At 39.2% G+C, this 17,592-nt stretch overlaps 1 protein-coding gene across 5 annotated transcripts in view; it reads left to right on the top strand.

Moving 5' to 3' along the window:
- The first annotated feature begins 474 nt into the window (after positions 1 to 474).
- LOC125326909 (golgin subfamily B member 1-like) overlaps positions 475 to 17,592 on the top strand; it is a 34,193-nt gene continuing 17,075 nt past the window's right edge. For 2 of the 5 annotated variants that reach the window (XM_048305550.1, XM_048305548.1), the window contains exons 1-20: positions 475 to 523; positions 2,875 to 2,932; positions 3,591 to 3,734; positions 4,431 to 4,577; positions 5,659 to 5,781; positions 6,366 to 6,533; positions 6,765 to 6,950; positions 7,251 to 7,373; positions 7,517 to 7,630; positions 7,724 to 8,045; positions 8,399 to 8,508; positions 8,845 to 8,962; positions 9,056 to 9,147; positions 9,622 to 9,772; positions 13,250 to 13,359; positions 14,172 to 14,295; positions 15,146 to 15,276; positions 16,475 to 16,584; positions 16,851 to 17,019; positions 17,373 to 17,477. In XM_048305550.1, coding sequence (XP_048161507.1) covers positions 2,888 to 2,932; positions 3,591 to 3,734; positions 4,431 to 4,577; positions 5,659 to 5,781; positions 6,366 to 6,533; positions 6,765 to 6,950; positions 7,251 to 7,373; positions 7,517 to 7,630; positions 7,724 to 8,045; positions 8,399 to 8,508; positions 8,845 to 8,962; positions 9,056 to 9,147; positions 9,622 to 9,772; positions 13,250 to 13,359; positions 14,172 to 14,295; positions 15,146 to 15,276; positions 16,475 to 16,584; positions 16,851 to 17,019; positions 17,373 to 17,477 — 2,592 coding nt within the window. In that variant the 5' untranslated portion in view covers positions 475 to 523; positions 2,875 to 2,887. Of the gene's footprint in view, positions 524 to 2,874; positions 2,933 to 3,590; positions 3,735 to 4,430; positions 4,578 to 5,658; positions 5,782 to 6,365; positions 6,534 to 6,764; positions 6,951 to 7,250; positions 7,374 to 7,516; positions 7,631 to 7,723; positions 8,046 to 8,398; positions 8,509 to 8,844; positions 8,963 to 9,055; positions 9,148 to 9,621; positions 9,774 to 13,205; positions 13,360 to 14,171; positions 14,296 to 15,145; positions 15,277 to 16,474; positions 16,585 to 16,850; positions 17,020 to 17,372; positions 17,478 to 17,592 lie in introns of all 5 variants that reach the window. The other 3 variants (XM_048305549.1, XM_048305546.1, XM_048305547.1) reach the window with 2 other exon arrangements.

Here is a 17,592-nt window from a genome sequence, read left to right as displayed (position 1 = left end):
TACACTATACATTGCAATGTACTGAGGTGGTGGAATTTTACTGGAGACTTTGGCATTGCTCATGTGTAACTATAACAAACTGAAGGAGAGTCTAACCTGGAACGAACGGCTTTGCTTTGGGGTAACGACTTTAAATTGAAGGAGAATGAATTTAGAGTCGGTATTAGGAAGAAATTCTCTCCTGTGAGGGCGGTGGTGAGGCACTGGCACAGGTGAGCAGTTAATAAATACGTCGTAATGTGTAGGGAGACATATGTCTGGCTTGGAGGTCCCTGCTCCCCCGCAGAAAAATGGGAAAAAAATTGAGGAACACCGGGAGATCAACAGGCCCCCGCGCCAGAGCGCCGTGTGGGAGGCGGGCGGTCCTCCGCGCCGCCAGGGGGCGCTGCGGCGGGGGCGGAGCCGCTCCCGGCGGGCGCGGCCGAGGCTGCGGGGCCGCAGAGGCGGCGGCGACGGGGCCGCGTCGGGGCTGAGGGGGCTCGGCGGGCTCGGGGGCCGCGGCCGCCCCTCCGCCGCCCCGCAGGTGAGTGCGGACATCGCAGCCGCGGCAAAAGCCGTGCCCTCCGCCGTCAGGCCCGCCCGGGCGTCGGCCGGTGCGAGCCCGCCCCGCGGAGCCCCTGAGCGGCGGAGGTGGGGGGGTCGTGCACGCCCATTGCCAGGCGCCGGTGGAGCCGGGCAGGAGGGGCTGGAAATGAGGGAGAGGGTGGAAATGAATCCCTGGAGTTCTGTACGCCCCACGCGCACCTGCACTGCTCTGATCTGCTGTTTCGCTACTGGGTCACTCTTACAAAATAGTGCTTTCCTTGTATGTTATAGATATATTTATTATGGAAAATAAGTAATAATTCATGTTAATATTTAAATGTGGTCAGTGTGACTAAGAGGTCGTGCTTATAACAGGTCCAGGTAATAGCTATATAAATCTTCCATTATATTTTTACAGAGTGTTTGGTTTGGTTAACACTGCTTCAGTTTGTGCTGTGTGTTGTATGTTCATGCAGATTTTGGCCAAAATTTTGTCCAGGAGCTTCTAGTTCATATATGGCACAGATCTTTTGAAAGCAAATTTAGGTTGTTCAGCAGAAGAACCAACATCTTGGTGGGTAAAAGCAAAAGTGTGCTCATACAAGGAGACAATAATTAAATAAAAATGGATTTTTTTTTTAGTGGGTGTGTTTCCAACACTGAATTGTTTCAGGAAATGGGTTAAAATAATATTAGGCTTAGCTGGGTTTTTACACAGTTTGTTTGTCTGCTGTAGTCCTGTGGCACAGAGGAGGGAGGGGACTGCCATCACCTTCCTCAGTACTGAGAGCTGGAATGAGCTGCTGCCCAAATCTGTCATGTGCCCCTTGAGCCGGGCCCTGTGGTCTGACTCAGGGCACTGAGGAGGCTGGAAAGTGCCCAGATGAATAATCCATGATTAGGTTTTTTTTAGCTTGATTTGGCTGCAGCTGGTAGGGGATGAGTTAGGAAGGCAAAGCTGCCACTTCTCTTTTTCTAACATCCTGTTGTGATAAGAGCTGGAAGCTCTTTGTACTTTGAGCATCAGAGGAAGATGTTTTATAAAATGAAGTGGTGTCTGTTGTGTTTTGTGGAAGATAAAGAGTTGAGAGATTGCAGCTTTAGTTAAAGACTGCAGCTTTAACTTGCTGTCTGTACCTCAGGAAAAAAAAAGCAAAAACCGTCCTTGGTTGATTTCATCCTGGGTAGGAAAAGCCTAATCAGTTTTGTTTCCCGGCTTGGTTTGGAAAACTCCTCAGAGTTCCAAAAACACCAGGAAGGGAGCGGTTGAGGTATTCAGGTAGGAATGCTGGCAGGTGAGACAAGCAAAATGATTCCATCAGTCAGAGCTGGAGGTGAGCTGAAATATTTACAAGTGAAATACAAATGCACCGATGAGTTCCATCTAGTGAGTCATTCTGTCCTCTTGGTGCCTGGGTAACCCTTTCATGTGTCTGGAAGTGAGCTTTTCACCAGGAGTAGGTTTGATGTTACAGGTCTGGAGTAGTTATGAGAGGAGGGTTTTACTTAGAGGTTCTGTAATTCCCACGCCCATGGCTTGTTTGCTGATTTTAATGTTAGGAGAGATCCTCAGGAAGATCCAGTCTGGCCTTGTAGGTAATGTGGGCCATAGGTTGCAGTCTGTGACTCTTGGGTTTAGCTTTGAAGTGATGAACAGCTTTGAAAGCAGCCTCTGCTATCAGACTGCATTCTTTTGAAGAGAAGCTGTGTGCTGATGCTTACTATAAACTGCTTTCCAAACTCAGGCCTGGTCCGTGAATGCCTCGTTCAGGAGTCTGTAATACAGAGTGGAAACGACACATGATTTTCCTCTGGGCGTTGCTAGTGGAGAGTGACAATTACTGAGCAGGTGCAGTGCTGGTTGTACTTCTCAGATATGCAGCAGTTGCAGCAATTAAAGCAGTTTGATGTCATTTAATGCTTTTAGCCTTAGTGTGTGATTTTCTAGAAATCTGCATCGATGTAATCCCTGTTTTCCTGCAGTGACAGGCAGTGGTTAAGGTCAGGTTAAATATTAACAAACTATATGTGGTTTGTATCTTCTATTTATATGTTGGAGAAGCAGCTGTGCTGAATAGTACTCCATGGCATTTACTCTTTAAAGACTTCTCTGGATTATTTTTGGTAGTATTGGCAATTTTACTGACTGGCAGTTTTTAGAAAAGGCACGTTATGTATGTTTTGAATATAATGAGAAGTGTTACTCCTCAGCAGCTGGTGGTGTAGTGGAGATCAGAGGTGCTGTCACCCTCAAGCACTTCACAATGAGATACATAGAAGTGTGAATTAATTACAGTTATTTGAGTCCCTGATATTTACTGTGGTATTATTTCATTTATGTTTTCGTAGCCATCGTGGAACTATGTGGAAATGGGGTAGTGGAGATGATTCTCCTTCCAAAACAGCAGTAAGTACTGAATTACTATTAAATCTTTCTACTATTAGTATCTTTCATTTTTCATACGCTAACCATATGTATTTGCTCTTTCATAAAGCAGTTGTTTGACTGGTTTTACCATGACAGCTTTAGGGCTCTAAAAGTCAGGTTGTGTCCTTGTTTCTTATGTCCTTGATATTTAATCTCTCAGCCTACCACAGCTGCTGTGCTTGTCCTCGCTCTTCTTATCCTGCCTTAAGGAAACATCTGTAGGAGTTACATAAGCTCCATCCCCAGTGTATCTTTGGATACACTTTAGAGTATGTTCAGTATCAATATTTTATGGGTATTTATTTTATTTGGTAGCACTGCTGGCTGTCACAATACAGATCCAGTGAATGAGGAAATTCAGGTTTTGATACCTAGAATGCTTGGATGGTTTTGCTGTGTTTGAAGCCAATATTCCTAAAGCAGTTCATAAGGTTTAGCATTCCACTTGACTTGGTAAAAACAGTCTGCTTATGGGAATGTAAAATCCACGGAAGTGTTAGTATTTGCATTTGCTGACTGTTGCAGTGAAGTGAGACACCATGTGCAGGCATTTGAGGAGCAGTGCTGTGTGCCCCATTTGGCTGTTTGAAAGCACCCTGAATATCCCCAGGCTGAGTGTTCCCCTGAATATCCGCAGGCTGCAGCCTCCCGGGACGTGGGAAGCGCGGCGGTGACGGATCTGACGGAGCAGCTGACAAGCACCGAGCAGCTCCTGGCACAGCTGAAGGAGCTTGTCAGAGAGAAGGATGCTGAGCTCCGGAGCAAAGATCTTCAGTTAAAGGTACTGTGCATGTGGTCATGTCAAAACCATTGTTTAAAACCCCCCTTCAGTCATTTTTGTAATGTTTTACAAGCTCTTACAGCAGCTCTAGGATGGTCACAAGCAGCTGTTCTAGGGCCTGGACAGTGCTGCTTTTTCCCAGCATGTGTTCTGTTCCAGGATTGAACTAGAAAGAAGCCTCTCATAGGAAGAGATCAACCTTATGATTTTTTTAAAAGCCTTCAGGAGATCAGATATAAATTCTTTCTGCCCTTTTTACCTGTGGGTGTGAACAGACATGTTAAAATACTGTGTATTTTAAAACTCACTGTAAATCAAGTTCTCTTTAAACAAAACGAAATAAGCTTTTACACAATTATGAAGGTGTCTGTCTTTTTGTATTTTTTAATAAAAAAATAAGTCATTCTCACTAAAAAATCAAGCCTAGAATTTGTATTGCTATGAAAAAAAATAGGGAAATTTATATCATAAGGCTTTAAATTCTGTACAGTAATAACCACCATGTGCAGAAAGTTTAAATAAAGAAAAGAAAAATTAAATAATGAAAATGAAACATTGTAATGTCTTTTCAGGGAAGATGTTTTTTGTTAATCACTTCAGGTTACTCCCTCTCTCTTTTTTTCTTTTAATGGAAGAATCGAAGCAGGCAGTTGTCCCTGTAGCTAATTTAGTCTGTCATGACTTTGGTGTTTGTAGGAGGAGAAGGAATCTGCTGATGCCAAACTTGCCAAGCTGAAGCTGCAGAACAAAGCCAAGGTTGCATCATTAACCTCGCAGCTGGAAGAACTTAAGAAGCAGTTACCAGCGGCAGGAGGCTCAGAGGCCAAAGCAGAACCAAAAAAGGTAAGGTGTCCTCACATTTTAAAGCAGATACAATTTCTGAGGTGCTGTAGGCAGTTTTCCATGCTGGACTCAATGGGGAAATTCAGATTTTGAGTTGAGTCAGGTTAGGATTGGGGTAGACTGTGTGGGTGCTGTCAGTTCATCTGTGTTTCTATTAAATTCTTTTATTTTTCAATAGAAATCAGAAAATTGCACATTCCCTTCAAATTGTTTTAGTAAAAAAGTTCTCACTCCTTCATCCTAGTAGCAGCGCGAAGTTTTGACACACGTGAATTCAGGCAGATAAGGTTTGGAGAAGAAATGAAAACAAAACCTGTCTTGTTCTTTAGGATATGTAAAGCTGTCCTTATTAGCAAAATGTAAATGCAGTGTTGGAAAGTGACAGGTGTTTTACTGTTAACAAGAGAGTCTCAGATGTGTTTGTAGTAACACAGTTGTGCAAGTATTTCTTCAGGGTAGGACTTCATACAGCTTCTAAAATAAAATAACTTTAGTGAGGCTTTAGTTTTTCAAGGCAATTTGTATTTAAAAGCTGTGCTGAAAGGAAACAGTAATTATCCATTTGTTGCAGTGCCCAGTTGTCCTCAAAAATGTGCAGTAAAAATGTATTTTTCTGATTTTTTTTTGGCTAATAAAACATGTGCTTAGCAATTGCACTTGATTTGTGATAATGGCAGATAATTTCTATAAAACAGCAATTACACCTGTGGAAATTCTGATTAAAAACATTCTTAGGAATGGTTTACTTTACATGTTTTCCCCCAATAGTCCTGTTTTCCCTTGGAGTTATATGGACTACATTTGCCAGATTATGAGTTTCAATTGCTAGAGGAAGTGAATCTCCTTGCAGCACATCCAGTCCACTTTTTAGCAGTAATTATCATGAATAATTTAAATACAAAGACTTTTATAAGCTTAATACAAATTCTGTGCCGTCTTCTACATGGAATATAAAATATATGACAACTGAAACACAATCTATGAGTAAAGTCTGCTTTTTCACCAATATTATCTGACTACGTAGAGGTACAGAATCCAGGACTTACCTGTTCATGGAATGCAAACCTCCCTGTTTTTGTAGGCATCAAAAGATGGAGACCAGGAAAATGCTGCAGCAAATCGAGGGAAAATATTAGTGCTGAGAAGGAGAATTGAAGAGCTGGAATCCCAGATCACACAGAAGAATGAAGAGTTACAGAAGAAGGTGGTGTTTTGTATGATGTGACTTTTCACCTTTGTGGTGTAGGATTGTGTTGGAATATATTTATTTAAATGGGTATTTAATTCTGTGCTGCTGAACAGCTCTTCTGGGAGTTTTGTGCGGAGGAATTGATATGTTAAGCCTCAGCAAGGGCAGTGGGAATTCTGTCATTGTGCCTTCAGTGAGCAGTGAATCCTGGATAAATGGAATAGGATACACAAAGATGAGCTCCGTGGGTCAATGTTGTATTTAAATCTTGCATTTTGAACAAAAAGACTGGTTTGCTTCAATTTTTCTCATTGAAAAAGTAGGGCATAACAGGAATAAATGTAGGCAAGGGCTGAGTTCATGTTGTGGTGTTTCGTGGACATAACTTCTCTGGGGAGGGTGGCAGGAATGGGAATGCTGCAGAATTTCAGAGGGAAAGGTCCAGTAAACAAAGATTACACTTCAAACAGAACCAGTTATACATCTGACTGTAATTTTTGGAGTACTCTAACACAGGCAGTAAGGAAATGATGCAAACCATTCTTCTGTGCTGGAGATGGAAGTACAGACCACAAACAATTTTGCCTTTTCACCTTCAGGATGCTGAGCTGGAGGCCCAGCGCAGCCGCGGGGCTGACATGGATGCCATGCTGGTGGAGAAGGAGAAGAAGCTGGCTGAAAGGGATGCTTACATCAGGGATTTGCAGGTGGCCTGTGGATCCAGTGATGCTGTCAATGAGATATTCCTGCCCAATGAAGAACTGAAGGTATATTAGCAGCTCAATTATAAAATCTCTGTGGAGTTTTCAAGGAACCCGTGAATTCTGATGTGTTATGTGGTCAGCCCCTCTCTGAAACACAGTTAATTCATGTGAATAAAAATTCTTTACTATCTTAATTTATGTGTATTTACTTCATTATTTTGTCCCTACCAGGGAAAGGCTTCATGATTGCCGTATCATTTTTCTGCTAATTGTCTTTTGGTTTGCATTGTAAAGAAGCAGCTGGCAGCTAAAGAGTCATCACTGCAAAGCATGGAGATTCTGGTGCAGAACCTTACCAAGAAGGTGGGAGACAGTGAAGAAAAATGCAGCTTGTTCCAGGAACAGATCGAGAGTCTGAAAAATATTCAAAACAAGGAAAGAGAGCGTTTCCAAGGAAAAGAAGCTACATATATGGAAAATGTAAGTAAATGCAGGGTTCTGAAAGTTACTTCTAGTTCTTATGAAAATGGTCAGAGAGCTACAAACCACGTTGGAAGTAGAATACAGGTGTTTGAGGAGGAGACTGCTGTTTGGGCTTGATTGATAGAAACTTGCTAGGAATGAACATAACTGACTAATTAATGCATTTTCTGTTACTGGAAGTAAGATTCAGGCTTAATTTGGAATCCGTTACCTTGCTGTACCTTTAATTAGACAGTTCAGTGTGGTTTTACTATAGTTTATGGACTCGTTTCGTATTTATTTTCTTTGTGCTTTTAGGTACGTATGTTTCAAAATATTATTCAGGAGAAGGAGAAGGAGCTGGAAGCACAGAGAGAAAAACATGAGCAGGAGCTTTTTAGATTAGCTGCTAAATCTGATGCGAGTGCTGACCTAGAGCAGGTACGTTGCTCTGGAAACTCAGCAGCTTGAATTGGGAATCATGTAATTACTAAACTCTGTGACACAGTTCAAATGTCTGCTTGGGAGAATAAAAATAAGTCTTCTATAGATTGCTTGATTATTTAACTTCTTATTTTTGGTAGCTGCTAAAGGCCTTGAAACAGAAGCTCCATGAAAAGGAAGAAGTCATGCTGGGAAGGACACAGGTGATTGACGTCTTGCAAAAAGAGCTGGATGCCAAGGACCAGCAACTGAAAGTAAGAAGTGCCATAATGTTTGACAGTGGTAGGAAAACCACTTTGCATTAAAATTATAAATGTTTTTTGTGCTGCTGGTTTTTTTTTTAACAGGAGATTAATGAAAACCTGAAACATCTTCTGTCTGAAAAAGAAAACCTCCAGTCTAAACTGGATGCTGAGAAACATGTAATGAGAGCCCAATTAAGAGACATGATGGAGAAACATGAGCTCGAAATGACAAAAGTTAAGGAGAAATACGATGCTGAACTGCATGAAATTCAAGAGAAACACGAAACTGAGCTGCAAGAGAAAGATCAGGCCCTGGTTCAGCTTCAGAAACAGGTGGCAGAATTGAGTGGTGGTGGACAGAGTAACTCCAAAGAAGTCAAAGATCTGGAATCTATAGCCAAAGAGAAGATGGAAGATTTGGAAGGTATCCTGTCTAAACAGTTGTCACTGACAATATTAAAGGTTTCTTTGCCCCAGACTTTTTTGTATTTTGAGCCAATTTAATACCCGTTGCAATTGGAACTACGTGAAATTTGATGGAATGTTATTGCCACACTAATTAAAGTGATCAAGTACTATAATAATGAGGGTTAGAGGATCACCAAGATAATCACATGAACTATGAATTTCTCACTGTGTTTCTAATTCTTATGTTTTTCTGTAAATGCTGTTGTCTTGTGTAACTGTGTAACTTCCAAATGCTAAAGAAATTGAACACAAGGCTTGTATTAGTAATCTTTCCAAGGTTTTCAATAATTCCTGCTTCTTGTTTCTCAGTCCAAGTGAAATTGAAAACAGAAGAGGCCAGCAAATCTGAAGCCAAGTTTTTGAAAATGAAGGCTTGGTCCAAATCAAGAATCAAACAGCTGGAGGATGAACTGAAAAATGTATGTGTAGCTTTATGTTTAATACTCTGTGACTTTCTCCAACTGCTGTGCTTGGAGATTTGATTGGGAAAAAGTAAACTGGGGAGTAAATAGAATATTAAAATAGTTTACTTTATGAATTAATGTATGAAAATGCAATGGACATAAAGTGCTGATACAAGATGTTGTTTAAATAAAAAATAGTACAAATTTGTTAGAGATGAGCTGCTGTACTGCACTTTAAGTATTAGAAAAACAGCTATTCTAGATACTACTAAAGAATAAGAAAAAAAGGTTGCATTGACTTTGCTGGGATTTTACTGTGTTTGACACCTCCATAACTGTGTTTTCTTTCAGTTTTCCTCAAAGAACAGTGATGTATCTGCCTTAAACAATCGTGTGTCAGAATTAAAAGTGGAAAATGAGGAACTACAGTCAAAACTGCAGTCATTGCATGAAATCAGAACTCAGAATGGTAAAAGGAAGTCTTTTGCAGATGATTCGGAAGTAAAGAGACAAAAATAAATTATTTGTGTCCTCACGAACCAAATGTATTATGTTTTTGTAGAAGAACTGCTGAAAAAGCTGGAGCTCTATGAAGAGCAGCAGAGGAAGCTGCAGGCTGATCTCGACCAAGTTACAAAGAGAGCAGCTTCACAGGTTGACTTGAAAATTGGTTTGCATGACTTACTGATTAATGGTGCTAATTAGACTTTGAAAAGTGTGTCAGCTGGACTTTGGAGCTGAGAATTAATTTACTGATAGGTGGAATTGTCAGTGGCTGTTCAGTTGGAGAACAAGATGACAGGTTTTGAATTATAAAGATTTATTTCTACCTACCATGCACACACTTTAAATTACATTTTTCCAAGCAGTTTGCTATTTATTTAACTATGTTAAACATGAGTCATCAAAGTGTGGTTGTTATTTTGTAGACAAAGTATTTGTAATATTTTATGAAGTCGTGGGGATTGTTTTTCACATAATCTACAATATTTACAATCTGCACTTACCAATTTCATAGATTTTTATTTATGGAAAGTGGTGAATTATGATGGTTTGCCAACTTACAACGTATTTACATTTGCAGAGGGGTGTGGTAAATATATTTTAATGCAGAATTTCTCTTGTTAGGCCAGTGAATCAGGTAGTGTGGATGAACTGCAGAGTCAGCTCTTGGAATGGCAGGAAAATATCCCAGAGTCAGAGGAGTCCCGGGACCAAGTCCGAGAAGAGAAGTCTGCCATGGCCTTGAGAATGGCTCAGATTGAGGAGGAGAGAGAAGGTGAATTGTTTCATTTCCAATACAACAATCCTGTTTTTATAGATCTGTGTGTGTCTGCTGTGCTTCAGACCGAATTGATAGCACACCACCACAACTCATTCCTGTGGTCTTAAAATATGTATAGGTAGTGAAATTGCTGAAATTTGCAATTTCTGCTTTTTCCTATTCCCTCGAGTTTGTTTTTCATACATTCATCTTGTTTTATATAATTTTTATAAGTAGATGTGCTGTTCTGTTTGCCATTTGAGCTGCTGTTCTGTAAGACTGCTTGAAAGGCTTATTTCTGCATATGAAAAATGATAAAAAAGATAAAAAGCCATATTTTATCAATGATAAATGTTCCCCATTGAAATATTAAAGCTGTCTGCCTAGAGCAACTGGTGAAGGTGTGGGGGACTGTACTGTTGGTTTGAATTAGAGGAATGAAGATGGTGCTTAAGCAAAATGTACCTGACATGCAGTTTCTCTTTAGGAAATTCCTCATTAATTCTGTTTAGGGTATTTAGTGATCTGTTAGTAGGTGCCACTTGTATAAGCCAGCTGAATAATGCTAAGTGGCTTGGAGGTGGTTAAAAATACCAGATTACCTACAGAAAATAGCATTTCAAGTAATGTCAGGTTTTATAGCTTGCTAAATTATTAATTAATCAGCTGATGAGAAACTGAAGTAGCTTCTGTTAAAAGTTATAAAAGTCTGGTTAAATTTCAGATGGTTTTTACTGCTCTTTCCATGCCATCTGGACTAAGTTACAATTTTTGTCCCCTTAGTTAACTGTGTGAGGAATAATGGCAAATTTTAATGGACAGGACCTACCATCATAATTAATCCAGTTAGTTAATTGGAGTCTTCTCTTTTCAATCTGCGATTGAATTATTTTGCATTTCCATGATCCATTTGAAAGTTCAGTGTGTAAGCACAGAAATGTTCTAAGGATCACGTCTCTTCTTTTCAAAGGATTTATGCTTTGGGATTGAAAGGGAATAATACCCCTTCATTAAATCTACCTGTTAGCTCATCTGTGCTGGCCACTGAGCCACGTGCAATATTAATAACACTTACAAAATTTCCTCTCCCTCAGTCCAGGTTTAATTTTGCATTTTTTTCCCCTTGGGAATAGCATGACCTTTCTGTTTCTTTTTTTCCTGCCGTTCCACCTGGTGAGCCCTGAGCGTCCCTTCCCCCTCCACTCCTACCCTCCACTGTGATTTGGGCAGCCAGGGAGAACAGTTTCCCATCAGTTTTGTGCATGCAGGTTCCTGCAGCAATGGCCCCTTGGAATGTACTGTTGCCGATTTCTCCTGCTCTTGCTTCTTGTGGAGAAAATTGCCAACAGTACCTTGTAAGGTCTGCCATTGATGGTTTGTGGTTTTTAGCAATACATGTAACAAGTGCTGGGTTTTAACTTGAGTTTCTCCTGCCTTGCAATACCTGTTTCTTCTTTTATATTAATGAAATCATCTTCATTTTTCACTGTAGTAACAGCTGACTCCATATTTGTGTTGTAACTTGATCTAGAGACAAATTTCTTGGCTTGCCACAAGTGGTTGTGACTAAGTAAGAATCAAATTCATTCTTAGTGCTACCTGAAATTCCGTAGTATTTAAAAAAAAATGATATTCCATCCATTCCATAAATTGCTGAACTTTGCATGCATTAGTATTAGCTACCAATATTACTTACCAATGTAAGTAATATGTAGCATGAAGAGTGACACAAGGAAATACAGGCACATCATAGTCAGTTTATATGCAGTGTGTATCTGGAAAAAAGGTGTCCTGGGAGATTTTTCAGGTTTTTGTGTTAGATAATTGCAAATGAAAAGCTTCCTAAGCTACTGTAAAACATTAGAAAATGTATTTATTTAGTAATTGTTATTTAAGCAATGCTCAATTTAACTAGAGGTGTTTCAACACTTGTCTGAGTGTGCTAAATCATTCTAAAGCCCCAATTTCTATAATTCCATTTTTCTTGTGACCATGGTAATTTCACTGTTTTTTTCATTATCAGATACTTAGGAGCCTGAATATATTGGGTTCCTACATGACAGTGTCAGAGAAGGGGTTAAATTTTTACCTGGAATAAATCCTATTCTTTGAACCCCTTAACTGGCAGTTCCTGTGAGCAGAGGTTTAAGACCTGTCATCAAAATTTGGCATTTATTTTACAGCCTTGAAAAAGTATGTATAATGATAAAAAAAAAAAAGTAGAATCTAGAAAATACACAAAGGTGTGTAAAACACTGATAAAATGACAGTGCAAGAAGCTAAAGTGTAATTGAAATCAGAAGTATAGTCCGGTTTATCAGTCCCACTTGAAAAGGGTCATTATTTTTTCCTTTATCTTTTTTCCCCACTAATCTTTTCTGACAAGACATTAGGTGTGTAATTTTGAAATATTATAGGAAGAATTTAAATCTAGCAGGTGCTACAGAATTGTGAGTTAAGGAAATCTGTGGTATAAGTAATCCTTGGCCAACTCAGATGAAAGCAGAGCATTCCCTGTAGGGCTGAATCTCCAGGTCGTTCCTGGTGTTGACCTCACAGATGCATCGACATCAGTTTTTTGGATTTTGTGTGCTGTGAGGACAACTGTGGATTCATGTGATTAAGCTGGAAGCCAAATTTGTAATTATCCAATTAATGTAACTCTCAATTAAAGTATGGAGCCACCTTTACTTTCCCTCCCTTTCCCTGGCTGTGCTGTTTTGTCTGCTTTGCATGGCACGTGTTGTTTCCTAATCTTTACCCCAAACGTGTCCTGTCGTATCACAAAACAGATGGGAATGCACTTCAGATGACAAATCATTTCTAACAATGAACAGGATGCACACCTAAGCACTCATATTCTCAGTTTATTCAGTGTGTGTATTTACTAGTGATTCTGTATTTGTCTTGAAAAGAATGATGTTACTAATTTATGATAAGATGGTTTGGTGCCAGTTTGCATTGTAACACGTGCTTGTGACTTCCTCAAATGATCTGGCTTGAGAGCTCGTACTAAAATTAAAGGTTTTATAAAAATGAATGGGATTGTTGAGATTAAAAAGGCATCAGCTGAAAAAGCTGTGTTTTCATCATACAAATTAGGTATATTTGAAACTAGTAAATTGAATTGAGATGTAATTTGGCATTTTAATTGATTGGCTTTTCTTCTTAGTATAGTATAACCTCACCCTTCCCACTCTCCTGTATAAAGTCTTCCTCTAGAGCTGATGAAGAAGTGAAGTTAGACTTCAGTTTCCTTCTTCTTAGTGAGATACTCAGACTTTATGTTCCACATAGCAATGTTGGAGGGAAATCACAAGGTGAATGCAGTGGATTTTAATCTTTAATCTTGTTCCTGTCAGTCATTCATAGGGACTTCACCCTGTCCCTGGTCTCTTTTCATGTAGTAGTGTCTGATGTAAATGTAAATGCTTTCCTGTGGCACAAAACTGATCGAGGATGACTGGTTCTTTCCTGGCTGCTCCGATCCAGCCATAGTCTCAGGGCAGCAGGAGCTGGAGGAGGAACTGGCCACAGTTCAAGGAATGGGCAGGCTGCAGCAGGCAAGAAGAAAAGGCAGTCAGACCAGCAGGAAGCTGCAGGTGGGTTCAAAGAGATGTGAGTTAAATTTTACCTGTCTGCTAATAAAAATATGGAAAGTACGGTTATTTGTGTGGTACTTTAGTCTTTAAAACATTAGGAGCTTAAGAACATAGACTGGAACTGAAAACATTGATAAATTTAATGATCATGTACATAGCCAGAAGATGAGAAGTTCCAATGGCATCGCACCTCTCTCTTATTTCTTTCCACTGAAAAATCACAAGCTTCTCTCTGGAGTAATTCCCATGCCTGAAGCCATGTGCGTGCTTCAGATGTTAAGGCCGTTTTTGGCTTCAATAAAATCTTCACAAATCTATTTGCTGGTGGAGCTTTATGGAATAATTAGTGCCACTTCATTCAGGTGGACTTCTAGGTAGGTAGTGCTGAACCTTGCATGAAAAAATGGTAACTTTTGTAAGAATTAGGATGTAATTTTCACATTAGCAGACCATTGGAAGAATATAATTAGTAAAGTGATACTTCAGAGCACTCTTAGCTGTAGAAATCAGGGGACTGATTAAGGTATCCAAATACAGTTATCCATTGGCTTCTCAGATGGCTGAGGGTGTTTTTAAAGGCTGGCAGATACCTTAAAAAACCTGTGGGAGATGTGGCTTTTCTGGAAGTAATAGCTGGGAGCTGGGCAGGCCATTCTAGTCTACAGCAATCCCACATAGTTGCATTTGGTCACCTGAATCACATGCTGAATTTTGGGATTTTTGATTGACACTGTGGTTTTAGTGGCAGAATTATCTTACCCCTGCTTGCTTCCTTCTTTAATTTAAACTTCCTTCTCATGTTTTGTGTGTAGGAAGAATTCCCCTTCGATGGCAAACAATGCTTCCAAGAACTGAATGTCACCTTGGATAGCACTGACTCAGCTGAAGGAGAAAACATGGGAGGTTGGTGGCCAGAGTACCCTTCACCTAATGCAGGTGTGATAGCGACTAGACAGTTGATTAAAGCATGCACACGGCATCTGCATTTTGTGTCTATTTTTGTTTTCAAATTCAGCTAACAGCCCATTTGTGGTGTATTCTAATCTTTGTTGGATTTTTTTGGCTTGTGTTTTCTTCCTTTTCATTTCTGAGCATGTGCGTGCTGGATGAACTGCCTAGTTCTGGCTCACAAGTACAGCATAAATATGGCTGAGCACTGGAATTGGATGAGCTTTGATGCCCATCAAGTATCCCATGTGGCAAGATCATGTGGGGTTTTTTTAAGTTATGAGTCTTGTTCCTTTGAATGTGTTTCCAGTTTATATCACGGTTATGTTGCAAACCCGAATTCCATTCCATTGCTGTTTAATTTAAAAATACAGTTCTCAGTTTTTAATGCTGATGTTTTTATATCAGTGGTAAAGATGGCAACTACGTTTTATTGTTAAGGTGGAATAGGCTCTTACAAATTGTCAGTCCAGATCAGTTTATTAATAATTACTTAAGATACGATCCTGCAAGTACCTGATAAACTTGTGGTTAATGTAACATGAGCAACACTATTGGTTGAGCCACAATAGTGGTGGCTCAGTATTAGAATATTTCTGCCAGATCCTCTGAGTTCTTGAGCTCTGCAACTTTATTTTGGTTTTCCAGCATTAAAGACTACTTTTGCCATCTAAATTTTGGGGATGTAGTGGCTTGGATATTTCCACTAGAAAATGGGTGAGATCTGATTGTGCCCAACACTCATGAGAGCTTTGAATAAGGAGCTGCAACCATTTCTAGACTTCAGGAATTTTGGTAGACTTGTCTTGAGAGAATTTTTCTTCTTTGACCTGAGTAGGTTTACGGAGTGTGGTTGAAGAGTTGGAATTGGAAAGAAACCAACTGCAGGAACAAATACTTTTTCTGGAAGAGCGTTGTCAGGATTTGGAAGACAGATTCCAGCTTCAAGGTAGAATGGAGGCTCTCCAGGTGAGCTTTGGAGCTGTGTAAACCTGATGATACAACAGAATCATTCTCAGTTTATGTTCTTTCTATCGTAGCCTACAGTAAGCCAAAACCATCAATTTGCAGCTGACAAAAAATGGTGGCAGCCCAATTTACACTCACTAATTCTGTTGTCAGAGAGTGTGCACATCCTATATTATGCTCTGAGGTGGAAGCCTGTTGCTTTTGTTCAGCACGTGGAGAATCATGATTAGGATTAAGCTTTATTTGAGTTAGAAACATAGTAAAAGACAACATGATTTTCATAATTCTTTGTGGAGGTCGTTGCCGGAAGGTCCAGAATTAGGTTTTGGTTACGACTGGCTTAAGTCTCCCTCTTCTTACATCCCTCGGGTTTTTTTTCTGGGTATGTGTATATTTAATATTTCTCATATATATATATATCTATATCTATATATATCTGCTCATTTATAAAAAAGAAATTCTGTATAGAAAAATGATTAATAATTTTTTATATATATATACACACATGCAATCTGAACTATTCTATTAGCTAGACATATATTTATATTTTAAAACCATTCCATGAAGGCCCCACAAAGAGCAGTCAAGTTCTTTTCAAAGGAAAAATTATTTTTAGTATTTTCTGACAGACAAATTACTGTGATAATTCGTGAATTGTATTTTCACTAAGTGACACAACTGATCATGTGCTCAAACTCTTGGTGCATTACTCTTAGTTCTTTATCTGTTAAATTGCATAAGTGTAAAAAAAGAATGACTGGTTTTAAGATGAGAGACAAGCTTACATTAATTATTGAGACTCTTGTAACAAAGCCTTTCAATACAGGTAACGTTTGGTGTAGAGGAAGAAGGGCAGCTATTGAGGGCGGTGCAGGTGTGTTCTGCCTCCTCCAAAATGCCACCTTCTTTTCATGAATGGTGACAAGTTTGCCATGTTTGTCCTACTTGCTGTTGATTCTGGATGTGTTTTGCTTTTGGTTTTTGGTTGCTGTTGTACAACTTTTTTTCTTTTTTCTTTTTTTTTTTTTTTTTGTCGTTTTATTTTTGAGTTGGTGCAGTGGTTCTGACTAGAGTAGGAGATCTGTACTGTGTTTAAAAACCCCAAAAAGCTGTGTGAACGAAGCTTGCTTCCTTTCTTCTCCAGTTCTCTCGTGCTTCTCTGAGTGTGATAATGCTCTTTATCATTGCTTTGTTGCAGAATGAAAATGAACGTTTGCAAACACAACTCACCCAACTGCGAAACCAACAAATGCGAGATGTGGAAAAGCATCAAATTCTGATCTCTGGCTTGAATGAGCAGCTTAAAGGGTAAAATGAAGGTTCTTTACAACTCCACACACCACTGGCTTTCTTTGCTTTAAACTACAACTTCTAATGAGGAGTATAATCTCTTAAAACACTTGAAAAGACAATTAATTGACTCATGTTTCTGTTTGCAGTTGTGTTATTTTTATACTTGGAAGTTTAAGTGGAAAGTGTAAAAATAGTGATTCTCTTAGTTTGGGGCTAGTAAGTTTAGGAAACGTAACGCAAGCTTTGTTTTCAAAATGTCTAAATCTATATTTTCTTCTTAGATTAAGTGACAGAAATAGTTTCCTTGAAAACTCACTTGGAGAAAGAGAACAAAAACTGGTGAGCACGACAGAAAAGCTGGAACAAATTGAAACTTTGAGGAAACTGCTTCAAGAAAAGGATGTTTTGAACAAAGAGCTTGGTGAAAAGTTTGTGCATGCTGAGCAGAAAGTAAGTTAAACTTATAGTTAGTATTTCACTTGTTAGAACTGATGAGCTTTAACCATAACTTTCTATTTGTGTCCCAGCAGAAATACTGCTGTTTTCCCAGTCTGAAAGTTTTTGCTCAGTCTTTACAGTTTTGTTCATTTAATTGCTTTGCATTAAGTTTGGTGTAAGGAGTTCTTAGACCCAACACAGCTTTGCATGAATGTATTTACATTTTATTGGAGTGGTAAGTTATTGTTTATTAATTTGAAAGTATAAACTTCACTGTTGTGTAAAGTCTATATTATCACTTGTAACAGCACAATTTTAATAGAATTCTATGTATTTCTATCACATGAACTTCTACTTTTAATAAGCTGAATGAAGCCTTAAAGAAATGCGGTGTGTATGAAGTGGAGAATGTTGAGCAGAAAACAGCCATCAGTGATCTCACAGAAAGAGTTGCTACACTGAAAGAAAAGGTAATTTATAAAAATAATGTAAGAGAAGGAATTTTATGTTCATTTTTCGTGGCCCATTTAAATGTCAGCAAAAGCGACAGCATGAGCTACTTTAAATTTCATACACTGAGCTTTT

Source organism: Corvus hawaiiensis, chromosome 6 (genome assembly GCF_020740725.1).
Source record: "Corvus hawaiiensis isolate bCorHaw1 chromosome 6, bCorHaw1.pri.cur, whole genome shotgun sequence".
Classification (NCBI taxonomy): Eukaryota; Metazoa; Chordata; class Aves; order Passeriformes; family Corvidae; genus Corvus; species Corvus hawaiiensis.
Note: the sequence above shows the minus strand (reverse complement) of the source record. Positions and strands in the feature narration are given on the sequence as shown.